The sequence below is a fragment of the Calonectris borealis genome, chromosome W, assembly GCF_964195595.1.
Source record: "Calonectris borealis chromosome W, bCalBor7.hap1.2, whole genome shotgun sequence".
NCBI classification, from domain to species: Eukaryota; Metazoa; Chordata; class Aves; order Procellariiformes; family Procellariidae; genus Calonectris; species Calonectris borealis.
In genome coordinates, this window is record NC_134351.1 from 3,337,714 (window position 1) to 3,365,645 (window position 27,932).

Consider the following 27,932-nt stretch of genomic DNA (forward strand, 5'->3'; position numbering starts at 1 on the left):
CTCAGCCTGCCAGCACCTCGCCTCCCTCCCAAAACCCCCATTACAAACAGCTCTGAGATGGCTGGAAACACTTTTTGAATCCTCTAGGATGAAGTCCATCACACAAAGTTCATTTGAGAACCATCAATTTATAAAACGTCAGCATAACCTGTCCTTTCCTTATTCTCCCCTTGACTCTAACCCTTTATTCCTGCTTTCCGCTGGGCCAGCTGCCAATTGCGCCGGACGTTTTGGTGACCAGCAGCGCAACGGGGACAGAAAATCAGTCTCCTGTGATTGGCACGTGAGGATGACGCAGAAGCACCTTTCGTAGTACATGATCTAATTCTCAGAATCATTTGGATCTCATGAAAAGACTCCTGTAAAAATAATGGGAAGGAAAGTTTACAGCTAGCAGAAATAGCTTTTTAGCTAAAAACAATGAAATAATCTTTTATGGAGATCACAAAATTAGCAAAAAGTGAAGTTTGAAAAAGTCAAAACTCAAATACTTTCAGTTCCTCTTTAAATACTCCAGCTGGGTTACACACTCAATTCTTGTCCCAGTCATGAAAAAATGTGTTTCTCAGCAACAAATATTCACATTTTCTCATTTTTACAGTAGGGAAATTGTTCCCGCAGAGAGTTTAATTAGGAAGGCAAGGACTCTACGTGGTCTCCATCCCACGCCATCGGAGAGCCCGCCACGGCAGCTGGAGCGCTCACACGCGAGGGTTTGCGGCTCAGACCTTGCCATGGCACTAGATACGGAATTTGATTTCCACCATCCTTCCGTGCTCTGCTGAGCAGCTACTACAGACAACGCTGCACCCACCCCGAAGCTGTGACTGCAGCGATTTCAAGCCTCACGCTCCGCTCTGCTCCATCAACCCCGATTTGGTGGGAGGGGAATTTTGCTCACACCACCGGTCTTACCCCACTTGCTGACGTGGTGACCGAGGACAGCGGGGCAGGACGTCGGTGATGAAACCCTGAAAGATGCCCGGTTAGCTCTTCTGTGGTATTTCATTACAAGATACGGCTAAAGCAACTCAAAGATGTTTTGGTTTCTGGATCCCAGCGGCAGCAATGAAAGGTTGGCACCTAAAACCAGACGAGGCTTTGGGGCTGTGTCCAGCACAGGACTTAAACCAGTAGCCCTAGAAGGACAGGAATACTGGCAGCACTGGGTACCGGCAAGCCCGGGCAGGAGGACAGATCTCAGTGAAACCTGGAGCATGCAGGGAGGAGAAGGAGGAGAAGTTTGCTGAGCAGGGCACTGGCGGGTCAGCTCTTGGGGCAGGCAGGTAGGGAAGGACCACAGGCAGCTTTTCAGAAGTAAGTGCAGTTTTAATGGCCGGATCCACCAAACTGTGTAAATATGCTCTGGGACAGCCCTAAGACACGCTGTCCGTGTTCACGATGATCTTTTCATGCTGGGATGATTCACCCCTCCTTCGAGCTTGTGGTTATTCTTTGCTCTTTCAAGGTTGAGGGAAAGAAAGGAGAGTAACGTCTCCTCTACTCACCCGTGGGCGTGGAGAGAGGAGAGCAGCTGATCTTCTCTCCCCCTCCCTTCCACTGTGCGGGTCGGGGGTAAAAAAGAGCATTTGGCTGATGGCACCTGGCTCAGTCGTGGTCGTGGAAGGACTCTGATCTTTGCACTTCTACATTAAAACCACAACGACCAAGCATGACCCGATACCACCAAGGCCAGACGTAGACCATCCCATCAGCTGGCTCCTTTATTCACTCAGGAAGTTCACGGGTCTCTTTTCAGCTCCTAATATTTGAAAGCTGACCAGCGACTCCTGGGCTCCAACTCAAAATTTCTCAGCTCTCAGACGAAGCTCAGAGTTGATTAAACATTAAGAATTACTCATCTCCAAACGATACGCCCACACTAGAAGCTTGCACCTTGCTGCCATGCAGTTCCATGGGGAGACAGACGGCTGCAACAGAAACACGTGCTTTATTACAGATAACTCCAAAGAATGCTGATAGTCAATGCTGCTTACAGCTGCACGATGAAAGATCTGCAGGACTCCGAGGCTCTTGTGCCCAGCACAAATTCAAATTAATCACGAAGGTGAGAGATGAGAGTCAAGATGTGAGGCTGCTTTCTCGGGGGAAACCGCACATTCCTGCCGCAGCTGGGGCTCTGCAGCAAGACACGCGGTGCCGGCCGGCAGGTACCGGCTGTGACACGCGGCTGAAAGAAAAGGATTTATTTTTAATTTGTATTTTTAACGTACATTAGTATAAGTTCTGAGCTCTGCTACTCATGCGAAGCATGTCAAGGGAGGCATGTTTGTGTGACTCTCCTATTCCTATTCCTGACTCAGCCAGTCATGTGGTTCTGAGCAAACAGCAAATCCTTCCAAAACATGAATAAAAGTACCCAAAAGACATAAAAACCAGGAGTCATAATTTCCCCAAGCAAGTATTTTGAAGATGGCCTGAAGGCGCTGGCAGGAAGGATTGGAAGGGAGCATGACCGGAGGAACCTGAGGTGATCTGGAGCGTGACCGGTGAGGAAACCCCGGGGGAGTTCAGAACCAGAGAGGAACTGGCAGCTTCTCAGAGCCCCAGCCCGGGAAGCCCAGGGCATCTCTGGGGGGAGAAGGACTTTTGATCCTGTAGAAGGAGGTGAGCTGGTGTGCCCAAGTGCTGGCCCACGCAGCCACCACAAGCCCACACAAAAGGAATAGGCAGCCGCTGTAGGAGAAGTTTACTCTTTTATGAGGGGTGGGGATGACTTTGGTTCCCTTAAAATTAGTTAATTTTTCTTCTGGAAGAAGAAGTAAGAGGGTTCTTGTGTACAAAAAAAAAGGGGGAATTGTTCATCTGTTGATATCAATCAACTTCTTACACATCCTCGAAGAGCAGAAAGGCCCTACTGTCCTTGCCGGGTTTTCCCACCACAGATTTTGCTCTTGCAAAATGGCTCTGGTTTGCCGAGTTGCTTTAACTCACCACGTGGTGCCGTCCTTCCCTCCACTCATTCCCAGCCCTTCCCTCATGCCCACGTTAGCGTTCCTGCCGCTGGGCCAAGGCAGATCAAGCCTGAGGAGCCACGTCATCCCGTTATTAGGGTTTAGCTACGTGAGCTCTATCTCTGTGCTGATCTGTCTGAACGGGGACAGAAGGGAGAGGCCACTCCATCCCTTTTTGCGGCTGGCTGCACTTCCACTTAAAGCGCCTTGAAACCTCAGCCCGCATCTAAACTCTGACTTTTGTTGACACCTGAGTGTCCAGTGGGGCTTTTTCCTAGAAACCTCCCTGGCTGTTCCTTAGAGAGAGTTTTTGGGAAGGAGAATCCAAGCCAGCAAACCCAGGACAGTCCATATGCTATATATATCCTATATATATATATTCCCCCAGTAAGGAAACCCTGGGGAATAACGCAGCGACCAGGATCCCCTTTGGCATATAAGTTAAGGAGAATCTGTTTTTTCATCTAAGGTTAATGTAAAATAAGCTCAAAGTCACAAGACATTCGTCATGCCTTTGGACTAAAATTAGCTTTTTCAGGAGGAATTCTTTTCAAAGCTGGTGGAGGGACTTCACAAAAAACATAAATAGGGGGATTGGAGGACCAACGCACCTCCTGTATTTTTTTAGATTTCAAACAGATGGAAGTGCTGCACATTTGTATACTGTCTATTTTTATTTAGTATACATAAAATTGATCTGTGATTTTACATAGATGTTACGACTAAGGCAACATTTCCCATTAAACAACCCATAAAATATTAGGCAAAACTGTACTATACCAAGAGATTCAGCCCTCCCAACACTTAAATACGAGAGTTTTCAGGGGGAAAAGGAACGGTTCTCAGCAGTGAAGTTGTTTCCCTCTCCCAAACATCTCAAAGACTATGTCACAGTAGGATGATATAATAATAAAATTATTAATAAATAAACTCAAGGGATTCCAGTTCAAGCACTACCGCAGTGGCATAACACATACTCCATGGTGTAAATGCTGTGTATCATACAGCTTTGTCGGATCGTGCAAACATCCCATCACTGATACACGAGGTAATTGCACTGCAAATTGCAATGGAATGAGAACAAGCTTTACAGTCAATTTTAAACATCGAGCTTTCTTTGGATCATTTTTTCAACTTGTTATTGGCCAAGTCCCGATTATCTGCAAGAAACCAAAGTTCTTGGCAGTATCTCTGTTCCTGGGCTTCAGAGCTTCAACAAGAAGCTTTTTCTTGTGACTTCTTTGGGGGCAATGAACTTGAAGCAATCGCGGATCCACAGCCGATGTTTTATTTCCCGTTCTCCTCCACCCCGGGCAGCTCCGGAGCCTGTCCATCGGCAGGGCTTGTACCACGGGAGGCCTCTACCAGGGGCCTGCGGGGTTCCCACAGCGCCCATCAACCTGCGGGCACAGGGAACCCATTCCCTCCATTAAACTCGGATCTTCCTTTAGTGCGCTTATTAACTCAAAACCTTTTCACTCTTGTACCCATCTGTGCCGGCCTCTGCTCCCACGGCGAGGTAACGTTAGGCTAGCGAGGGGCACCAGGGCCTGGGCTCTGCGGGGCCCTGTATGCTCCGTCACCCTCGGAGGACCTGCGGCCCCTCGGCTCAGCACCCGCACGGCTGCCCCGCGGTGGCTGCGGCCCGGGAGCGGCGGCACAGCGGGTCCGGGTGCGGGTGCGGGCCCGGGCCCGGGCCCGGGCCGGGGGCACGCCCGCCTCACGGCGCCATGACACTCCCCCCCCCGCCCTCGCGGCAGACTGCGCATGCGCAACACCGCGCGACGGCCCCCGTACTTCCCTTCTGCGCTTGCGCCGGACGGAGTTTCCGTGCGCGCGTCGCCGCCGTCATGAGGTCACTTCCGGCGCTTGCTTTGCCATGGCAACGGGCGGCGCGTCCCTGGCGCGGCCGCGGCTATGGAGGCGCAGCGGCCGTGGCGCCGGGAGGTGACCGGGCCCGTCCCGCACTCCTTGGCGCTGGTGAGGGACCGCGGCCAGCGCGGGTGGAGTCCGCTCCGCTCCCTGGTGGCGCGGGGTCCTTGGGGCGGGCACCCCCGGTGCCGGTTGGGGCAGGGCCCTCTGAGAGGAGGCGGGAGCGGTGCGGGGTGGAGTTCTCGGGGGAGCCCGGTGCTGTGCGGGCTGAGGGCCTTGGGAGGACCCGCTGCCATCCGCTGCGGGGCCCTGGAGGAGCCGGTCCGACTGTACCCGTGCGGGGCGAGGTCGCCCCTTTGGGGGTACCCGGCCTGTGCGCGGTGGGCTGCGGCAGTGCGTGAGGAGGCGCTCGGAGCGCCGGGGAGCTGTGCCGGAGAGGGAGGCGGGTGGAGCTTGCCTCGGATGAGGACGTTTGTTGAGTATGTGTAGAGCTGACCATAACCATCCTCTCGGATGAACAGGGTAAGATGTAAACCATAGCCTGGGCCACAGGCAAGTGCCGGCACCTGAAGCCATTTTATATTCTTGTACCGGTGGTGTGCTCTTCAAGTCAAGGCTTGTCGGGATTTACGCCTAATTACCCTGAACTCTCATAATTCGGTGTTATGTACTTATTTGGTCATGAATTCAACTGAAAAAAAAAAAAACAACAGAATAACTGATTATATTTTCACCACTGACATATGCTTTCTCTTACAGAGAGCCAAGCCTCCTAAAGAACAAAAAAGTGACAATTTTGTCTTGGCCCGCAGACAGAAAGAAAAGGAACTTCTTGAAAATGCTGATTTCTTAAAGCTGTACAACCAGTATCGCAAGGTCTATGAGTGGCAGCAACGCAACGAACAAAAATGGCTGCACAGCGCTGTGCAGAGAAAGGTGGATGCGACAATGCAGGAGTATCGGGCAGGGATTGATGAGAGACGAGAGAGGTAGCAAACAAGTAGCTAATACCAATATCTGCCCTACTATTTTCAACTAAATTGTATGCTTAGAGGAATGATTATGGGAAAAACACTCAGCTGAGCTCAGCTCTGTATGTTACATTGTGCATGTGGTATGGTATTCGTTATTCATCGTAACAGAAAGCATAGGTGTGCTTAATTGGCGGTCAAGCAGCAATGTAGAGCAAACAGTAGCCTTTGGGCTCTTGTAATTAGTACTAATCACTGAGCCAATCACTAGAGATAAGTATTCAAACACAGTAACTAGAGCAGTTTAGGTGGCATTTAGAGCTTTATCTGCCAAATGCAAGATAAAACTAATATTATAGCAGTTTCATGGCTTGATTTTTAAAGAGAATGAAGAGTACTTTATAAAAGTGTCAGAAGCTCTAATTGTTGGGTGTAACTGAGGGTTTTGTTGCAACCTCATTAAGTTAATGTTTAGGTCCTACAAGTAATACTTTGCAGCACAGGCAGTTGAAAGAAATGAAAATTTGTCAGAAGTCTGTCAAAAATAGTAAAGATGAGGCATATTACTGTCTTGTAAAGAACAGAATTGTGCTGGGCTGATCTTAGAAAAAAATCATATGGTTTAATTGCTCAGTTATGCTTTTATTTAAAGTGACTTTGGAGCTGTGTAAGTCATCAGTTTGGTATCCTGGTCTGATGTGTCTTCATACGACAGGAATTGTACACCAATTGCACAGAATCACTGAGGTTGGAAGGAACCTCCTGATATCATCTAGTTCAAGACCCTTGCTCAAGCAGGATCACCTAGAGCAGGTTGCCCAGGACTCTGCCGAGTTTTCCTTATCTCCACACATGGAGACTCCACCATCTCTGTGGGCGACCTGTTCCAGTATTTGACCACCCTCACAGTAAAAAAAAAAAAAAAAAAAAAAAAAAAAAAAGTCTTTTCTTGTGTTCAGGTGGAATTTCACATGTTTTAATTTGTGCCCATTGCCTCTTGTCCTGTCACTGGGCACTACTGAGAAGAAGCTGTCTCCCTTTTCTGCATTCCCTCCCTCCAGGTATTTATATACATTGGTAAGATCCCCCTGAACCTCCTCCTCTCCAGGCTGAACAGTCCCAGCTCTCTCAGGTGCAAGAGATCTTTAGGAGAGATTCTCCTTACAGGAGAGATGCTCCAGTCCCTTAATCATCTTAGTGGCCCTTCACTGAGCTCGCTCCACTAAGTCTGTATTTTTCTTGTGCTGGGGAGCCCAGAACCGGACCCAGCGCTCCAGATGAGAGTCTCATCAGTGCTGAGAGGAAGGATCACCTCCCTTGACCTGCTGGCAGTGCTCTTCCTCATGCAGCCCAAGATGCTGTTGGTCGCCTTTGCCGCAAGGGTGCATTGCTGGCTTACGTTCAGCTTGTCTGCCAGGACCCCCAGGTCCTTTTCTGCAGAGCCACTTCCCAGCCAGACGGCCGCCTGCGTGGGTTATTCCTCCCCAGGTGCAGGATTTTTGTTGAACTTCATGGGGTTTGTTCTTATTAGCTGCTTAAGATTCCCATGCTGTCTTTGCAGGGAGACTCGGCTCAGTACTCAGTTCACTTTCGTGGTGAAGAGAGTGCAATTCAGTTTCCAGAATTAGTCAGTCCTTGGCTTTGCTGCTGAACTCCCACCAGCAGTGCCAGCGTAGGCCCATAGCACTATTGCTCATGCAGTAGCAGGGCCGTACCATTGCATAAAAGTGAGAGTGATTTCCCAGAGGCCACTGTGGCGTTCGGGCTGGAATTAGTGAGTTTCTGGATTCCTTCGCCCCAGGTTTCTTACTGCTAGGAGAGCTAAATGGTGGTATGTTTAAAAATTGCCAATTTGACATAATTTTCTCATCAAAGATCTTTCAGGATAAAGTAGTTTACGGAGTGATGCTAACATAACAAAAGGTAGTTTGAGAGAAGATACAATTATAGATGAGTAGAGAAGGGTGGTAAATACCAGGGAGGGATTACACTGAAGGATAACAATAGTACAAGATCAAATAGATATCAGTTGGTGACAAATGTAGTCTGGAAATTAGAAGAATTTGTTCAATGGGGGACTGAAGTTGTAAAGCAGCATTGGATATGGGTTTGTACGATAAGGAGGTTAAATTGTGTCAGGACAGAATCACTCGTGTTGTGCTGTAAGATCCCCTCCATGGGCACAACAGGAGTGATTCCTGAGTTAAAATGTGGTGTTTCTTGGATGGTCCATTCTCTGGCGTTTGCAAGAAGTGTTGAAAGGAGCCCAGTACCCATTTTGCACTCATAACAAATAAACTAGAACTTTATCGTTCAACAGAAGTATTGTTTTAGCTTTTATTTAAATGTTTTCATTGCAGGCTTCGTGAGCTTCTGGAGGCAGAGGAAAGTAGGTACTTTGCTGAGATGGAGTCACTTGAAGAAACGGTACTGGAGAAACAAGAGAAAATGAGGGAGCGAGCAAAATTACTGAGAGAGAAGAGAGAAAAAGAAAGGCAACAACTTGTGGCTGAAAAACGAGAGCAGCAATTCAGGTATCATTTAAAATAGAACTAAGTAAATACAAAGAGGGAATTTAAGAAGAAGGTGACAATAATAAACCGAGAAAGGAAAGATGAATGTGATTGAAATGATAAAATAAAAAAAATGAAGGTGGTTTGGATAGAAGCGTATGAGCTTTGCCAGAAGTTGAAAGGGCTTAGCTATGTTGCATGCAGTGGGGCCGAGTATAGTCTTTTTCTGACTTTCGATGAAGGGGTGCAACCTCTAAAGACCAGGGATCCAAATTTGCAATGCTGTAATGCTCGGTAAAGTGTGTGAGAAAAATTTTCATTAATAGAAATGAAGGCAACAGGTACAGAGAACTGCACTGTCTCCATTATTGGATTTAAGTGTTGAGATACCATGAAAACGTTCTTCCAAGTGCAGTGCAAATCTCCTTGTCCTGTGTGAGCATCCCTGCACTTCGACCTGCCAAGTCAGCTGTTTTTGTAATTTCTTGTTCTGGTGCATACTTCTATTTCAGCTTTATACTATTGGAGTGAAAAGGGTTCACAGAAGGTTAATTTGGCCTAAATCATGCTTATTAAGTTAATATGTCGAAGATCCTTGAAAAGTTAAAATTGTCCAAAAAGACAGTGTTTTTATTTATTGCATACTTTTCAAGAGTACCAGCTGAAGCTAAGGTTTTAATGCAACCTGAAGTTCTGTGCCAAGTCTTCCTGGATGCTGAGCTTGGCAGCGTCTTTTGAAGTCATTAAGATTTGCAGGTGCTTATCAGGCCCTGAGGCCTTGGCATGAAATGACTTGTTCAATTCTTGGAAATCTCGTTTTCTGGGGAAGGGATGAAAAATAATATTAATGTAATTTAATTGTAATCATTTGAAGTGTCTCTTCCCAGTCTCCCACAGGGCTATGGAAATCCACAACACCTGCTTCTCAGTGTGCAGAGGCTGGGGATAAAAATCAACACTTGCTTTCACTTGTGCATAAACGCTAATTAACTAATTTCACAGATAAATGTTGGTTTCTTAAATGTGGGGTTTATTGACTGAGACAGGTGCTAAGGCAGGGTATGCACTTTTAAATTCACATGCTGGCTTTAAAATATGGCCCTCACAATTTACAATTCCTAGTTTGTCCTCTGCCCATACAAAGCGGTTGAAATTCATGTTTAAAATTGTTTAGAGGAGATGCTGCTGGAGTGCCTTTTATTTTGTACTTGTAGCTTGTCTTACACGCCAAGGAGAAGGGATTCAGCTTGTGATTTAGACACCTAAAGATAGGTGTCCAAGTGTTGGTATCTTTATATTCACTGGGAATCTGAAATCGTGTTCTACTCAGTAGATCTTCATTGAGATCAGGACAGTTAAAGGAACCTAATGTCATCCTAAAGTAGGCATATACTGGTCTGCCAGTTGAACTGCACCCTAGCCTCCACTGACTGCATTGATTAGGTTCCCATTGATTAGAATCGGAATTTAGCGCACATGTAGATTCCTGTTTAGATGCCTAATTTTAGATATTTTAATTGCAAAATGAATCCCACCAGTGAACCTCATCATCTGGCGATACATACTTGGACTTCCATGCTGCAGTTGCCTGTCTTAATGTCTCAGGTCCTCTTTCTTCCCAACCCTATTGATACATGGTTCACTCAGTCTCATGGGATCGTTCCCATCATCCTTCTACCCTTCCCAGTCTGCTTTTGGATCTAAGCAATGTTCATACCACACAGTATCCCATAAAAAGTGTTGCTGGAGCTTTACTGATGGCATTCTACTGGCTGCGGTTTTTCAGAGGATTTAGAGGCAGTGAAATGATCTTTCTTCACAGCTGTTGTGAGTGGCGATCTTTGAGTATCTTTGCAAATAAATCTTCACCCTACAGTGCACAGAGTCCTTCTCTTGAGTGTCCTGATGTAGTGAAAATACATTTCCATAGTCAGTTCCTCCCTCGGTTCCTCTAGCTCTGTCTCTTTCTACTTTTAAATTAAGGTCCCTATAAAAAACCAAAACTTTAATAACACCAGCTGACAACAGTTCACCTTGTCTGTCGATCTCTCCTTCGAAAGACAGATATCTTTCTTCATGTACATGCATAGTAATATTTTAAATTCTTTTCTTCTCTGTCCTTTTCCAATGAGAAAAGAAGTCTCTACTGTGGTGATCGATTCTGATTAGATTAGTAACTTCTAATATCTGAACCTGCATGTATTTGTATTCTTTAAGTAGCCCCAAATCTGTTTTTCCCCCACTGTTAGCTGTTACTCTTCCTCTTAAACCATCCTGGTCCATGCAAAGATCTGGGAGCAGGCTTTGCTGCTCAGGAAACCAACACTTATTGAAGATCCACAACCAGAAATCTGTAATTGTGTCACAACCTGCTCTCTAGGGCAGTGGTCTCCAAACCTTTTTGATTGCGCACCCCTATCAGTAAAAAAAATTTTTAGTACTCACCCCCAATGTGTTTACTTATTTATACGTTATATACTTGTACTACTGTACTGGTGTATTATGTACGTTATAAAACATATGCAAAAATAGAAATTAAAAGAGGGTGAGGCAAAGATGAAATAAAGACAATTTTTATTTTGAATGTAATTTATTAATGGTACAAAAAAATATTTTCTTCCCGCATGCCAATGGATTGTCTTGCGCACCCCACTTTGGAGACCGTTGCTCTAGGGCACACCCAGAGGAGGCCCGGGAGGTCATTTCAGTAACAGGCAGATGTACACATAATTTTCTGTTTCTCTTTGCCTGTGAATTTACAACTATTTTGAATGTCTTTCTGAAACCTAATACAACTTCTTTGTATTTCTTTTAACTTTAAGCAAGGCGCTCCACTCTTTTGCAGGTATAGGTTCTCAAACCTGAGGTATAGGAGCACCTATAGTGTACAGCGCTCCAGTACATTATTCCAGAGTACTAAAAGGCAGTTCTTTTATCAGCCTTGTGGGCTGGTTTGGAACTGTAGCCTGAGGGTACAGACTTAACAGCTTCTCAGTGGCGATATTAGCCAGGAGGAGTCCTTTGTCGTAAGGTGACAGAGGGCGCAGTCCTTGGACCACTAGAGTCCCGCTGGAATTCATTTTCATGAAGGGCTACAACTTGTATGAGAAGATATTCAGCCAGTTTTAGCCCGAGGGCATCTTCAGCATTGGTATCTTTAAAGAAAATTGCAATGTCTTAAAATTTGCATAAAACACATATTACATCCTCTTTCCTGGGATAACATCAGAAGCATCCATACAGAGAATGTTGTTATCACAGCAACTTTGTACTGCAGCCATAAAATGAATAAATAACTGGGGTGGGGGACAGGAGGGAGAATAAATGCAGTTTCTATCTGTGGGAAGTGGCTACATACAGGCACAATTTTAATGTTAAGAAGCTTAGGATAGCAAAGTGAGGAAGAAAAACAGCCATCTGGGGGAGCAGATGTTTATAGGTTGCTGTAAGAGCTGCTTTGAAGGAATTATTTTGATGAAATCAAGGAATTACAGTGTTATTTTCTATTAAAATTCTAACCATGCCAAACTTTTATTTAACTTCTCTTCCCCTCTGGGAATTCAATTAAATTCAGATTAGTTTATAATCACGAAAAAGAATAACTACTTCTTTATTCCTTCACTGCTGAGAGAACTTTGAACCCATTGTGTTAAGGTAATACAGTTCTTTCTAATGGTGTAAGATTTCAAATCTTAATAATGGCATGTTTCCCTCAGAACATTTGAGAAATATGTTTTTCATGAATACTAATTAGTATTGTAGTCTTTAATCATCACTAACTCCTACCCAGGACTTAGAAGATAGATCCCGGTGTTAAAACGTAAGAAAACGGGCGATGATGTAGTATGTTTGTTGACCTACTTGAAGGCAGGGGCGCCTCTTGGAGTGTGCCGTGGCTCACGGCACGCACATCGCTGTGCTGGTCTCTGCTTTCGTTGTTGGGACAACCAGTGAATGAGCGATCAGAAGGTTTCCGTCTCATACAAGGAGGTAAAACAGCCATCCCTTTCCACTAGCCGGCTCCTTCATTCCTGTATTTCCTCACCCTTCTCTTCTGAAGACCTGAGCTGAGGATGGTTCCTCATTCCAGGGACAGTTTCTCCTGAAGAGGATACAAGCCCAGCTTTCGGGGAAGAATGCAACATTTGGTGAGAGGATGTGGCGTGTCCTAGGATTGAGGGAGAAAAGTGCTACGTGTGGGAGGTTTTATCTCATGGAGACTTGATGTTGATGAAAGGGGACTTGGCAGATTACTGTTGTTTCTTCTCAGTCAGGAACAGTTAAGAGGTTAGAAATGCCTTCTGGATATCAAGTAAAATGAGAATTTTGTTTTCATGGCACTGCTTTCCCTTTTATCGTTTGTGTATAGTGCTTAGCACCTTTCACCACTGCCTCCATGGCATTAGGTGCTTTACGAGTAGAGGATGAAGAGGGAGATGACCTTGGCCCCAGAAGCTTGCAGCTGAAATGTGAGGCAGCAAACAGTGAATGCTGACAAGAAGAAAACATAGAGAGACCTCTGCTTCTGCATGAAATTACAGGGCAAGCATTCTTTGTTCTTTGGCTGTATCTCACTCCTGCAGCACCAAGGGAGAGCGAGGTGTAGCAATCTTCCCCCTCCGCAGACACAGCTCTGATTCTGCACCGCTCCACTGTAAGTTTGACTGGTTGGATGGCTCTCGCTGTGGCACTGAGAACAGGGTCAGGCTGGCTTTCGGCACTGTCACTTTTTCCGTCTGTCACCAGCTTGTTCAGCCGGTTCTGAACTGGAGGAGGGCTATTCGGGGAAATGCTCTTTGCGGTTTGTAAGCCCTAAGTAATTTTTATTAGGCTAGCTTAGCATGGAGTTTTATTGGTAAAGCTTTGGAAGATCTTGTAAGCCAACACATAATTATTACACGCTAGTAATTGCCTCAGCCACATATTAACGATACCAGAAGCTGCACTCATTCTGTGCTTGTTAGCAGGAGGTGAGCGGGAGGTGACGAAGGAGCAGTGTCAAGTAAAGAAGCAGTATTCTAGAGCATAATGTTACTAGTTTTAGGGCAGAAATGAGTAGAGACCACCAGTCACATCCTGTGTTGCTAAACTCTTTCCCAGTTTGCCTGACTGACAGCGGATATATCCATTGACCTCAGGGAGAGGCCAAATTTGCATCGTTTCTGTAGCCTCCGTTGAGGTGTGAACCCGTGGCCCCAGACAGAGAATAACGCTCCTATTAATTCTATACACGAAACCCAGGTCAGGGAGTATAGACGTTTAGATGGAGACAGCAGCTATTGGACTTAGGAATCATTTAGAAAAGTGAAGACTTTGCAAAGACAGATTCTTAGTAGAGCCTGAAAAAGCAAACCATCAAATATCTATCTTTAGTGCTGGCAAACTTAATTTTGCTTTTAAGCAAAAAAAAAAAAAAAAAAAATTAGGCAATGGAATTCATTCAGATTTTGTTTCACTGCTGTAGTTATGAAATTTAAATAACTATCCTGATGTGGAGAATGATAGTACTATGAGATAATTGCTTGATGAATATTTAATATTTTTGCTACACAGAATTGCCAGCTAAACATGGTATAAAGTAATAGTATTTCACATTGTGCAGGTAACTACTGCTGTTATGCAGTGGTTCAAGATTCAGTCAATGATATCTTACGATGTCTGCTATGAATTCCTAAATAGCATTGCAATAATCTGTAGAAGATGGTTTCATTCCGCATGAAAATGTGAGATATCTTTTTACTTCACAGCATTTATGTGTATTTATCACAAATCCTTAGAGCTTACAGATCCTTAATGCTTGTAGATCTTCACCATTGTCTGCTAGTTTCACATTCTGATTTTATGAAAATCTGTATCCTGATTATAGATCAGAATTAAAATGCTTGTATATTGTTCAAATTAAATATTGTTTGAGCATATGTTTGAGCATATGTTGATCTCAACAGTACTGTGTTTGCAAAAATAAAAGCAGAATCTGTAAATAGTTGTGTGTTCTTCAACTGAAGATAAATACCTGTTTATATGCAACTCAGTTGCAGTGAGTAAATGAAAATTGAAAGCTGCATTACTTGTTTGACTTTCTAGCTTCTACGGACTCTTATTGCAACTTTTCTGAATTATCCCACTAAACTTCATTAAAAATTAATGAATTTCTAGTGGTTTCTCTTCAGTTGTGTAACCTAAATTTCTGCTCTCTGAGTATTTTCTGAATACGAATGAGGTTTCAAGTGACTAGTAAACCTATTCTAAGTTTTCATTTGAATAAAGAGCAGCCTACATGTTTGAACAAGCGTAGTATGCATGTGTTTTATATATTAAAAAAAATTATGTATATAAAAAACTGCACACAACGCGTGTTCCAACTACATATATAAAACACACCGTGTATATATAAAATATTTATATATTGTGCATGTGTATATATATTATTTTTACAAATACAAATATAGGACCTGCTCTTCAACTGATGAAGGTCAAAATCTCCAACAAATCAGGCTCTCTGTGATTCCTTAGGCCTCACAAGGAGTCAAGTGTCAGACCAAGTGTAGAATTTGGCATTCTGAGCTGTAGTCCTCTGAGTAGTTATAAGCTGGGAGCCTCCATCCATGACACACCCCCAGACTTGCTTATTATTTTGAGACTTTTTTTTTAAACTTTTATGTTGTCTTTCAGAGAACAATGCGAGGAGCTTCGTGTACAGCGGATGAAGAAGCATCAGAAGGAATTGCGTGAAGACCGGCTGGCCCAGGTAGCTCTGAAGGAGGAATTGAAAAAGCAACAGAAGAAGGAGGAGCAGATGTTTGCAGAGCTTTGGAAAGAGGATAGCTTGGCTAAGGAAAAGCGAGAGGCAGTGGAGATGCAGAAATCAGCAGAACAGAATCAGGAAATCCTGAATGTGCTGAGTGCCCAGGTAGCGGTGCTCAGTGCTCACAAAGAAGAGGTGAAGCGGCTGAAGGAAGAAGAGGCTCAATTGCTGGTAATTTCCATATCCTTCTCAATTCAGGGTTGTGTATAAGGTCCTCCTAATGATAGGCTTACTAGACATTTAGATTAATCCATACCTTATTTGTATCTTCACTGATTCCATTAGTATCTGAGACTGTCCTATTATGCTAAGCCTCTTTTCCAGAGCTGTGACAAATGCATTCCTGTTTACAGAGGGAATTACATTTTTTGAAACTTAGCATTGTAAAGGATTTTAGCATTCAAAGCCTCTCAGAGCCTTTGTGGGAAATGGAAATGTTTTTAAGCTTTTGCCAGACATCTTTGCAATTTTCTGATTTCCAGTTTCCTGCGGGATAGCTAGAGAGTCTTGTGTCCCAGCTGTAACCTGTACCACCAGATCTTAGACCACGATACATATGTTTAATCATCACGGTAAGTGCCCTGGGACGAAGCAGCAAGAGTGTGCTGCTCCGAGAAGGAAAGGCGAGCCAGGAGCCAAAGGTGACAGCAGGGCAGGCAAGTACGCTGTCCTCCCCAACAAGAGTCCCGCAGTAGCCAAAGGAACGGAGCAGAGCAGGTCTGCTGACAGTAACCGGGGTCATCTACAGTCCAAACTGCCCGGCAGGTCTGTAGTGGTGCAGTCCAAGGTGAAGCCAGCAAGTCAAGTCAGCAGGTCTGGATCAGGATCGACCTCAGGCACAGGCGTACCTGCAGCATAGCTCACGTAGGCGCCAAGGGCGAGAGACTGAGCCCAACTGCAGCTCCCAAGCGACTCCTCTCAGCCCTTTCTCACACCGCTCTTTCCCAGCTCTCTGACCCAAGGCTCACGTCGGGGCTGGCTGCGAGCACAGGCAGCTAGGCCCCTGCAGGGAGGTTGCAGAGCCTGTTGCTGCACTCAGGACCCTGACACATACATGAGGAGACACATTTATATAAAAAATCCCAACTGCTTAAGCCCCAGCTGTCTGAATTTCAGAATCTACATCCTTTTGTTGTTTTTTTTTGACAAATTAGCAAGCAGTGCCTAAGCTCTCTCACCTATTAGTGCTGGCTGCTGTTAGGCGACACATCACGGGAGGCATTTGGCTACCTTGGCCCAACTGTTTGGCCACTACCCTCTTTTTTCCTCATGTCTCCCCAGTGAAGGCTTCCTGTAGTTGTGCTGGCTTTAGTGGGGCTCTAGTTCACAGCATTCTGTGTTGACTTCATGAGTTATGGGAGACTATTTAGTTCAGACTCAGTCTTCATTTTGCAGCTATTTACGTGTAGCGATTGAATGATGACTCAGGGTACTCTGTTAGGCACTGGAAGCTGATGTTGGCAAGATATATACTCCACTACTTTTTAAAAATAATGACAATAATGAATCTAAAGCTCTGAAAATCCTGGCTGTAAAACAGTGGAGTCCTTATTCAAAGCTAGACTGTAATGTTTCACTTATTTAAAAACATGCAGAATAAAATTATTTTCTTGTAACAACTTTTAAGGCACTGCCAAACCTCCCAGGCAAAGAACACTTCTACTTAACTGGCCTTTTCAGAAAAATGCTATTAGAATAGAAGACTTTGTAGCTTCCCCTGAAGACAGCTACCTTGGAGTCTGTCAAGGAGATAAATTTCTGGTAAAGTAGTTTAGTCTCTGAAAAAAAGCTTTCTTCAAAGGGTTGATAAAGGAGAGTTTCTGTATTGAAAATGGGATGTAATCCTTTTTCAGCAGAAGAGGGATGTGACAGATGGCCTCGTTACAAGTTTTTCAGTACAGAGTTGGTAGCCTGTAATGATCAGGGGTTTCATCTGGGTGAAGGACACGCTATGGACAGCTAGGTGTCTCTGTGTATAACGGTTTCTTCTGGTTGTTGCAATGGAAATAGATTATTTAGGGAAGCAAAACGTGCACCTTTGCCACGGTAGACCATACGTGCGCATCAAGATATTTCAGGCTGGATGACAAAACAGAGACAGCAATTTTTGCATTAGCTTTTTCATTAGCTGTTACCTACATTAACTGCCTTCCTCCCCCTCTGTCTTTTCTCTCCCTTAAAGGATTGTGATATCTTGAGGTGATGGAAATCACGTTATTCTGGCTGTAGTCTCACAAGTGCTAGACGAGTTTCTGCCATAGTATTTTGGTCCTGGCTTGCAGATGGATGGTTGGTAACAACTTCTTTGTACATTTCCAACGTTGTGTTACCCCATCGTATAAACTTTCACAGAGTAAGCACCGTGGATGCCACCCTTAGCTACTCTCATGCAACTTCACTGACGTCAGAATTCAGCCTAAGACATGTGCCAGCTTGCCCAGTAGGCTGCTAACTATTTCCACCTTCTTTCCTCCTTTACTGTTCAAAGTTTTTTGGATTACTTAGTGGTTTGAATAATACATACTGAGTTTCAAAGCTGTTTTACCAGCTTCTGAAAGTGAATTTGGCCATTCAGGAAGATAGCAAAGTCAGCTTTGGGCTTGAAACACTGGAAGAGTCAGCGCATGCTTTATGTCCAGCATAACAAGTTATGTTCCTTAGGAGGTGCAACTTGTACTTCCGTATGGGGAAGACTAGACACGTTGTTTATGGCAAACCTGCTGATGCATGTTAGAATATTTATTGACATTACAAAAGAGACATTTAATTTAAAAACAGGTTAACAAAAAACTCTGTGTCTTTAAAATAGCTGAGGCATTGTTTCTGAGACCTGTAGATAAGCTAATGGTGGCCACACACTGTTTTATGACTATAAGTGCTTGTAAACTTATTCAAATGCAGGATGTTCAGGAATTATGCTAAGTTACTTTATTGATGCTGCCTTGGGCTTTTTTTTTTCTTTTGACTAAATAATCTTGAATATACATATACCTGTTTGATCTTGAATATACGTTTGCTATTTTTTATTGTTTGTTTCTTAAGAACTCAGCTTTACTGTCCATTTTCCTGTTCTTTCCAATATAAAGTGGAATGGTTTGAAGCCATGGAAATTCAGTAACTGCCCATCAGAATATAAGGATACAATTACTTTGTGCAACCTTATGTCCACTAGAGATGCAGTGCTCTGAACATCCAGCACAGACACAGGACAGATAATATATGCAGAAACAGGAGGAACACATGGCTTTGTTACTGGTTAGTGGTTATGGCTGTGTGTGAAGACTTGGATACAGATCATACATGCTGCAATGATACTGATTTCTCTAAAGAGATGACTGTCTATCCGCTTGAAATATTTGGAGTACATCAGGCATGCCAGTGTTTTGGTATTGAAGGCAATGTGATAATTAAAGGAAAAAATCCTGAATTCTGATGAATGCTATGCTAAAATGTTCATGCTTTAACAGGTCTAATGGATGACACTAATTTTCTAATGTCAGCAAGAAAGGCTTTAAATATTTATCTTTGCTCTTCAATGTTTAATTCTAGCCATCACTTAGTTTGAAGTTATTTTACAAGCTGGTTATCTTTACCGTTGTAGGAAGAACAGCAGCAACTGCTTAAGCTAGAAAATGAACAACTTCAGATGGAGAAACTACAGAAACAGAAGGAATGCAGGGATATGTTGCTCAGTGCAGCACAGGACAAGAAGAATCGTCTTAATGAAGAAAAACAAGGTGAACTTGCCCTAGAGATGATGATCTTAGAAAAATCTCTTCAGGAACCCCAGGAAGACACTGAGGAGAAAACAAAAAGAAAAGTAAGGGCTAGAGGTGTTCATTGTGAAGTTGTGGGGCAATGCCTCATCTAGACTAATTTTGTGGCCCTTAGTGAACCGCACAGTATAAATGCGATCAGACACAAGCCCTTTTCTCTGAACAAGTTGATTCTTTTGTTGCATAGCCTGTTGCTTCTCCTCCTGCCAGCACTTCATTTCTCTGAAGAAGCCCAATATCTGTTAAAACCTGTTAAAATCTGTTAAAACAGAGAGTACTTTAAAGCATGCTTTGCAATCAGCAAGGCTACCAGGCTAGACAAAAGAAGGGGGCTCTCAGAAAATCCTGGAATCTTGTCCCTCCGTGCTGATTTCATTGTGTATAAATCACCTGAGCTTTTTCATCCTTATACTGCGTGGACGTAATGGAGATTAGAAAAATATTTTTTGTTTCATGGACCTGATTTATTAAATATTTGGAACTGCAGAGGAAAGTAAATATTTAACTTATTATAATTCGTTAATACTAAGAAATGGTTTTAAATCTTTAATAGCTGGATATATAGATGCAAAACCTCACGTTAAATATTTTGGGGATGCCATGAAACCATGGATGTGTCTGTCACTTCCTAAATTTAAAACAAGTAGATGGTACAACTTCAGGGTGAAAACGGGTCTCAAGGTAACTTTAAGAGAGAGCAGGGAGCTGCATTCATTACTCTGCTCAAGGTATTTAGAAGCTCGAGTAGGTTAGGTAAGTTGTATAAACTGTTAGACCTTGGCACAAAATGAGAGGAGGAAATATTTCTTATTCTCTTTATTGGATCCCAAGGCTTCTAATGCAGGTGATGGTGAAGTAGCCTGGTCAGCTGGGGAAAGTTTGTAAAATGTCTGTGTCGTAGACAGCTGAGCTGCTATGGGGAAGGGATCACTCTGTATTTGTTCTGCTCTTATGCTGTTGTCCAGGCACTGTCGACTGGCCAGGAAGAAGATCCTGCAGTTCTTTTCCATGGCAGGGTTTGGGATGGAGCTCTAGGATCCTGGTTCCCACATTGGTCGCAAACCACCACTTCTCTTTTGAAAGGCTTCTTTGAACTCATTTACTCAGATTGCAGATGTCTGTGTGTTTGCAGCAAGAACTGTTCAAGGAGCAACAGACTTACCTGGCACACCTGGCTCAACAGCTGGAGGAAGAGAAACAGCGAGAAAAGGAAGCGGACAAGCTCCTCAAAGAAGAAATGGCAAAGGTTTGGGCCAAGAAGGCTGAGCGAATGCGCTTAGAAAAGGAGGCTAGAAAGCAGCTACTGAAAGATGTCCTGGATACAAGACAACTGCAGATGGAGGAGAAGTGTAAGTAATAACAACTTGCCGTCTGTGCACCAAACCTACCGCAGGAATGCAAGCCTTGGCAAAGGCAGAGGGAGTACAGCACGCGGCTTTTGGGAAGACCATCTGGCCCAGCATGCACAGGCTGTATGGCTGAGTGGACAGCAATGCTACTGTCTCTCAATCTGCTTCTGAAACTTCACTCCTTCAGGCATTCCTTACACTAATTTCCCATTGCTATCACCAGAGCAAAGCCTAGTACAGAAAGGATTGCATAAGCAAGGAGTCATTATTATTAATTATGTTGTTGTTATTATTATGAAGTTCTGAATGTGAAATCTTTTCTATTCTGAGCAGATGAAAAACAAATAAGCTGAGAATACACTTGCCATTGTTTCTGTGCCTCTGCAGAAGCAACAGAACTCAGGCTTGCTATTTAGAGTACTTGGCTTGAATAGAGTCTCACTGTCCCTTCAAGCTTAGCAGTGCTGTTATCTTTTAGAAGATGTTTTTTGTTTTGTTTTTTTTTTTCAGTGCAGAGAAATGCAAAGGAGCAGGAAGAACTCGCTCAAGAGAGGAAGTTATTAGCTGAAGCAATCACAGAACTTAAGCGTCTAGAAGAAGAAAAATATGCAAGGTATTTTCCTTTTATGCCATCGGTTCATTTAATTGCAGATCAATCTTTTAAACTTGTGAGTAGGCTAATTCTCATTTTCAGATAAGTCTAAGAGCACTGGGTGGGCTTTCTTCTGTTCAGAGAGGCTCTGCCACCATGCAGCCTATCAGCTCAATAGCTGCCCTGTAATACTGCAGTTGGTATTAAATCACTAATTCTGATCTCATCATACAAATAATGGTGTTTCATTACGTATCCTTGTTTTGGTCTTTTTGGACCATCACGTGACTTACATGGGTCCTGTTTAGTAACTACATCCCCTCATACTCTGAGCTGTTACTACGAGTGGCAGAGGTTTGGGGAGGAGGATTAATGAAAGGTTAGTTTGTTACTTACCTAGGAGAACCAGTGCGTTCAGGCTTATTGCTAAACTCCACCCACACACATCCCTTAAACAATCATACAGTTAAAACACCAGACTGTTGCACATAACCCAGCTGCACGGGGTTCTCCTTACCTCAGGGTGAGGATGTAGTTACACGCAGTAGCTGGAATGTTCCTCTGGGTGTCATGCAAAGCCTAGGGCAAAGGGCCTTATTTCACTTACTCAGTTTCCCTTTTGTACTCCTGCCCTTTCTCCGCACTTGTCCGTGGGAGGTATCCGAGTAGCTCCTTCCAGAGCCAGTATCTGTTGTGTTCTCGGATGGCTTTATTGGTAACAATCTCCTGGATATGGCAGAAATCTCGCCCGTCTGAGGGAAACAGGCTGGGCTTCATTTGGATACGCTTCACTTAGCGAAGATGGCATTCCATGGTGTCAGTCAGTGCTGCGTGGTTCAACTGTGTTGCGTTAGCGCAAAAGTCTTGACTAGACTGTTGGCTTTTTAAGTGTCTGTGTGCCTGAGCATGTAGGTAGACTTCCACGGCTGCTCCAGAGGGTAGTGAAAGTAATATATGAGTCTCGAGGTAGAACGGAAGAATCGATTTCTTCTGACAGCCATTTCCTAGAATACCAACGCCGCAGCAGGAGCCTGCACCCTGCCTCCCCCGTTGGCAGTCACTTGTTATCTTCAGAACGAGGGAGTGGAGATGGGCTGTCAGGCTGTGCAGCAGTGAGCCTGAGCTAGCAAAGGACTGAGACCTGACGCTCTCGTTCTCTGTCCTCTCACTGTCGCTGTGAGGGGCAGGGAAGGCATGCTGATTACAAGGGCTTGTTCTTGCTTTTTTTTTTAATTTTTTTTTTTTTTAAGCACTGATTTTGCAATCTGCTTTATAACGTACAACAGAACGCAGTTCATTCTTCGCAGAACCTAAGGTTAGCATGTAGCATTTGGTTAAAAGAGTGGTAGTTATTCTTAACACCTAAAAGGAGTTTTGAGCAGTTCTTTGCTCTAAGGTTGAATGCTAACAGATTAAATAATAACAATAGTAAAAAAAAAAGTTGCTTTTTTTTTTACCCACACTTCATAAATAAGCTATTCATACGTCATTTCCAGAAAAGTAAAAGAAGCAAAAGAATACCAAGAGCAACTCAGGGCTCAAATTGCCTATCGACAACAGGCCCGTGATGCTGAGGAAGAAGAGAAGCAGCGAGAATATGAATCGGGTTTAGCAGCAGCGCGAGCTTACCAAGAAAGGGTACAGGATATTCTGTCAAGGCCTTGTGAGAAACTAGCAAAGAGCCACCCTTTGAGAAGAAAACTAATGTCTAACTCTCAAGAAGATAATTTACAATGATTTTTTAGCTCACTTGGTTGCCTTAAAAAACATTTTCTAAGGGTGTTTATAACTGATTCGAGTTAGCAGACTCCTCTCCGCTGTGGTGCTCAAAATATTTAACTCGCAAACACAAGAAACATAGTATTTTTAAAGGTTATTTTTTCCCTATTAGATTTTCTTGGACAAAATGACTGATCCAAATCAAAGTGTTTGACATTTTAATACAAGAATACTTGTATGTTCTCTGCAGTATAGTTATGTATTATTATGACATGAATGATATGCAGGCGTTCTTTAAAATCTGTACAAAGAAAACTTTGTAGAAGAGTTTCAGCAAACTTTTATTAAAATGCTTTTCAAACTGCAAATATTTGCAAAACCTTTTTTGTATTTAGACAAAAAGCACTTGGTGACACATCTTCATTTTCCTTGTTAAATGTAAAACTATGAAGCTATTTTACTATGGGCTAGACGGTAAAGAGCTGGTATTGCTTTGCCTATATTCTGATAGCTATTGAATGATCTGTGGAATATGAGAGTCCCAAAGCTAGTCTGCGAGACCTCTGCTTGGACAGATTTAATTGTGCAGGACTGAAGTCATCCTTTTCTTGCAAAAAGGGTTATTATGATCATTTTGATGGCAACTCTGCCTCTTTGGACTGCCTTGGATTGCCAATGTCTGAACACACAGAATGGGGAGGGGCGGAGCACCAACAGTATTTTAAGACAGAGCAATACAAAAAATGGCCAGATGTCAGCAAGAAGGTCTCGAAAGGGTTTTGGCAGTGGGGAGAAGGGACACCTCCTCACTGCTCTCTCAGCCCCCCACGTTAATGTCCAGATTGCCCTTTATGCAGGAGGAGCAGCGGGTGACACGAGGAGGACAGGTGGGAGCAATCCTGCTTCTCCCCACGGCGCTGCCCTCGACCAGCTCCCTGGTATGCAATTCGTTAGTTTTTCCTCTGTGCTTTTCCGGGGAGGGAAGTGAGGAATCCATTTATAACCTCATACCCTTTCTTGCTCACAGACCTTGCAGCATTCGGAAATGCTTTATCTTCTTTCTCACATTTTTCCATTTCAGCATTTGCTGCTGCTTATCTGCAGATGTTTCTCTCTCTCCTCCTTCAGCTTTTCAGCTCTACCATCTTTCCTCCAGCCCCTGCTTTTCCACCCTTTTCTTCTCCAACTTCCATCTCTCACTAAGCACTTCCTCTTCCTTCCTCCTCCTCCTTACCTTCCTCTTTCAGTGTTTGGCTCCCTGTTGGCGAGTACCAGGACTCCTGTGTTTTTGTTGTGGGGGAGCGTGAGCAGATGCACGGAGAAGCTGATAAATGGCTGGGATTGGAGCCCAGGAGCCCCAGCTCCCAGGCCTCTTGGAATGAATCGGGAATAAACTGCCTGCACGGTCGCCTCATCTTCTTGGTTTAAAGCAGACACCAAGCTGACAAATGCTTTTTGTCTGTGGAGAAAGCCGCACAGCTGTTTGCAAAAGGCCAGGTAGAGAAATATTAATCTGAAACAGCATCAGCGATCTTAGCAGAGCAACCTAGCTAATTATGGGTGTAAATGGTGGAAGAACCTGGCCCTAAGATGTTGCCCTGCTGAGGGGCACAGCACCGAGCGTGGTGGGGTTTTATCCTTGCTTACAGACAAAACTTCTCAGAGCAGCTTCCTGAGGCAGCAGATGGAAGAGGGACAAGTTCGCACCATCCAGACAGGTGACCGGACAGAGCAGAGCGGAGCCTCTTCATGTCTTGTTCCTTGAATCGCTTGTATCCAAACAGGGTCTGTCTCCTACAGACATCAAGAAAGGAAACGTTCATAAACGTGAAAACATTGCAAACCGGGAGAGGTGGGTGGTTAGTCGGGATGTCTAACCCTTGCACAGTGCTTTTCAGCAGCCGTTTCCAAAGCCATACAGAGGACTTCAGAGCAGCTCCTCCTATTTTGCAGGTGGGAAAGGCTGTCCCAGGTAATGGAAATAGTTTCGTCAGTGCAGAGAGCTCAGGTAGTCATAGGTTTCCGCTCTCAGCGCTGGGTCGAATTGGCAGAAAGATTAAGAGATTAATTTCCTGGTCTGCCACAGAATCCTGCTGTGGCCCTGCACAAGCAATGTAGATTTTTCTGTACTACTGTGACCCCTCTTTGAAAAGTGAACATAATAGCACATTCAGAATTCCAGGATTAATTAAAGCGTGTTATTAAAGGCTGCGACACTGTCGTCGGGTACACCCAATATGAGCGACAAAAAATACCACGTTGGTGAGTTCAGTGAATTTGAGCCATCCAGAACCATAATAAATCTTTTTTTAATAAAATAATAACTCAGAAGAGGTGGTCAGAGCTATCAAGCATTTATAAAGTGTCTGAGCTCCTGCTCCTGGAGGCAAAACTCCTCTGCAATGAACATGAAGTCTGCACAAAAATAAAAGATCAGACTGGAAGAGGTTTGCCTTCAGCAGAAATGAATTCCCATGGGATAACGGGCAACCAAACTCTTCTGAGAGAAAACTGGTGGTCAATGAACATCTTGCTGGAGCTGACTCCTTCGCTGCTGAGTGCTTTGTAGACTTCAGGTTGGTCTAGAAGAACAGATAAAGCTCATACCAGGCTGCTGAGCAGCTGGGTGGGTCAGCAGACTCTTTTAGAACATCCTCTCCGTGCCCCTAAGTAAGAATGATTTTCTGTGTCAAAGACTGAAGAGTTTCCTTAATTGTGGTATTTCCCCTGAGTGTTTGAGGGATCCTGGAGCCAAACCATCTGTTAAACCGAGAGCGCAGCGACACCGCTGATAAGTGAAGCAGCCTGGTCCATGGCTGGGTGACCTCCCCCTGCACCAGGGCTGTGAGCAACCTGGAGATGAAACCACTGGCATTTAAAAACCAGGCAGTGACATCCTCTTCATTTATACAGGTACTAGAGCTTTGCAAAATATGCTTTCCTGTATTTTTTATTACATTTTTCAGGTGTAGAGTGTGTTGGTGACTTGCCTGTGGCAGAGCTGGGAATGGTTTGTCCCCCATCACATCTTCCCAGACCCGCTCCAAGGTTTGAACCCCCGGCACTTGCCAAGGCTTCAAGACTTTTCTGCACCCACCCATCTGCTCCTAAGGGATTTTATGCTGACCCCAGGACTTCCCATGGTAATGCTTTTGGCCACGCACGAGGCGTTGAGCTGGGGAGCGGTTCCTGTCGCATGGTGCTGGCTTGGTCCCTGCTCCCTCGGGCTGGGCTGCAGGCTCCCGGGGCTGTGGGAGCGCCTTTGAGGCTGGAGGCTCACTGCAAAGCTACCTCCCGCTTTGGACAGAATCAGTTTTATTTGCAGGAAAATCCTTCTTTGTTAATTATTCATTGCCTTAACACCTTGATTAATTTTTCATTACTTTATCACAGGTAGGAACACTTACTGCAGAAACAGCAACCATGCCCAGGGTACGGTGACACTGCAGTCCCAGCCAGACCCGAGGATCGTGCCCAGACATAGCACGTGGTGACTTCTGCATGGCCCAGGAGGAGGGAGGTCCAGCTTTGAGGTCTTTGGGACAACTCCGCATGCAAAAATTCAGGACCTGGGGTTGTATTTAGCAACAGTCAACTCTGTCCTGATGACATTTGGAGCTGTCAAAATTGATGCTCCATATTTTTGCATTACCTGCTACTGTGTCACGTACAAGAGACATCCAGCGAAAGCACAAACCTTTCCCTGCAAACCTTAATACACACGCAGAGAGATTAAAGTACTTTGAACTGTGCAGATATTGCCCCTAATTTTGAAGAATAAGGTCGACTCAGCTCTCATTTTACCCCGGCCCCCCGCGCTCTCAGCAGTAGATCCTGCTCCAAAGTATTTCCACGGAGGATTTCAGGGTGGGGTTACTGGTGTTAGTGTACTGCTTGTGCATTGAAATTCAACGCTGTAACTGTAGTTTGGGGGTCAGGGGATTTCACTGCAGAAACGCTGGTTTCTCCTGCCCATCTGAATTCAACGGCAAACTTCACTCCTCTACCTAAAATAAACCCCCAAAGCTGATGTGGAATGACGGGGTGCCTGTTGCAGAGCAGGTAACTCCGATCCTAACCTCCAGTGCCAGTCCCAGCAGCCTCCAGAGCTCCTCACCGCTCCCTGCCATCCTCCTCCAACCATCCATCTGTCCCTGAGGTCTCCATGTGTCATTGCTACATGGGAACAAGGCTGGGACCTGTGAGCATCTGGGGGAGCACACACATCTCCAACATCCATCCTGTACTTGCAAGGAAGCCACTGGCTCTGCTTAGAGGGGAAAAAAACTGGTATTTGGTTCATTTTCACCTCTAAGCGCCTTTGACGTGAATGTAAGAGGTGGTACCATAAAATGCTGTTTAAGAGCCCGTGCTTATTAAATATTATGATCAACACAAGTTTTGATTCCCCAATGGAAAGAAGCTTCTGTCTCCTGAAGGAGACAATTTCCAGCAAGTCAGCACCTAGGACACACTTCAGGGATTTTGTATGTATTTTGGAGTTTTTATTTTCTAACTTTAATTAAAGTTTTAGATTATAATAAATTTGATGGAAAATCAAAACACATGGCACCAGCTGGTATTTCATGGGAGCGGCTGTGCTTTGCCTCTGGGCTATCACTGCTACCCAGGCTTCACTGAAACCTTTGTGCTGGTACTTCACATTTTGTTTCTACAGATGATTTAATAAAAGGAGAAGAGCAAGTTTTGTTTGCCTGACAAAGCTATCTTGGAGGCTTTGCAGAGATTACGCTGTCAAATGTGTTACCCAGGGTAATTTCTAGACAGGGTGCAGGTTTTTCTCCCCTTCTCCACTCCTTCCCAAACTTCCCCCAGAGCCACCTGCAATTTATTTGGATTCACCAAGGCCATCAGAGCTGGAAAAGAGAGATATCTGCGATGCTGGCTGTCCTCCCACCAAATCAGTGCTGCTCCCTATCAGGCTTGTAGGGAAAAGATGCCAAAGGGGGGAGTTTCACCCCGCAAGGGACGAGGAGCAGAGGGTGAAATGCCACCAGCGATCACTTTTAGAGAAAGGCTGTGGGTGCTCCGTGAGCAGAACAGCCTGAAACCACGGGAGGAGGGATCCCCACCTACGGAGTAAACAACTGTGGCAACAAATAAGCCCTGCTGAGCACATTTTCTGCCTGCTTAGTTAATATGCAAAATACCTTGAATGATAATGAATAGCAATAGTGATTAGTTGGGAGTACTTTGCATTTGCATGATCCTTTTCAGGCTCAAAAAGTGCTTTATAAGCATGAATCGAAGCACAGGGTGCTCCCAGGGGATGGAGGGAGGCAGCGCGGCTACCGACTGACAAGCTGGAGACAATTTTTGGCTGTTTCTGCCCAAGAAAC

At 44.5% G+C, this 27,932-nt stretch overlaps 1 protein-coding gene across 3 annotated transcripts; it reads left to right on the top strand.

Moving 5' to 3' along the window:
• Positions 1 to 4,771: 4,771 nt before the first annotated feature.
• Positions 4,772 to 22,937, top strand: LOC142074667 (cilia- and flagella-associated protein 53-like). Of its 3 annotated transcripts, XM_075135442.1 has the most exons (8): positions 4,772 to 4,955; positions 5,607 to 5,836; positions 8,179 to 8,352; positions 15,004 to 15,307; positions 18,738 to 18,956; positions 20,045 to 20,261; positions 20,772 to 20,874; positions 22,350 to 22,937. In XM_075135442.1, exons 1-8 carry the CDS (start codon positions 4,893 to 4,895, stop codon positions 22,588 to 22,590), a joined length of 1,551 nt encoding a protein of 516 aa, XP_074991543.1. In that variant the 5' UTR covers positions 4,772 to 4,892; the 3' UTR covers positions 22,591 to 22,937. The 3 variants fall into 3 exon arrangements, with proteins under 3 accessions (XP_074991543.1, XP_074991544.1, XP_074991542.1); XM_075135441.1 differs by lacking the exon at positions 4,772 to 4,955 and having other exon boundaries at positions 5,246 to 5,836; XM_075135443.1 differs by lacking the exons at positions 4,772 to 4,955; positions 18,738 to 18,956 and having other exon boundaries at positions 5,244 to 5,836.
• The last annotated feature ends 4,995 nt before the right edge of the window (positions 22,938 to 27,932 follow it).

What these genes read in the sequence shown, in the direction of transcription:
- LOC142074667 (XM_075135441.1), top strand. Translation starts at nt 5,529, where the DNA reads ATGAATTCAACTGAAAAAAAAAAAAACAACAGAATAACTGATTATATT. An exon ending in ATTGATGAGAGACGAGAGAG is followed by an intron (nt 5,837 to 8,178) that starts GTAGCAAACAAG and finishes TTTTCATTGCAG; the next exon opens with GCTTCGTGAGCTTCTGGAGG. An exon ending in ACTGCAGATGGAGGAGAAGT is followed by an intron (nt 20,262 to 20,771) that starts GTAAGTAATAAC and finishes TTTTTTTTTCAG; the next exon opens with TGCAGAGAAATGCAAAGGAG.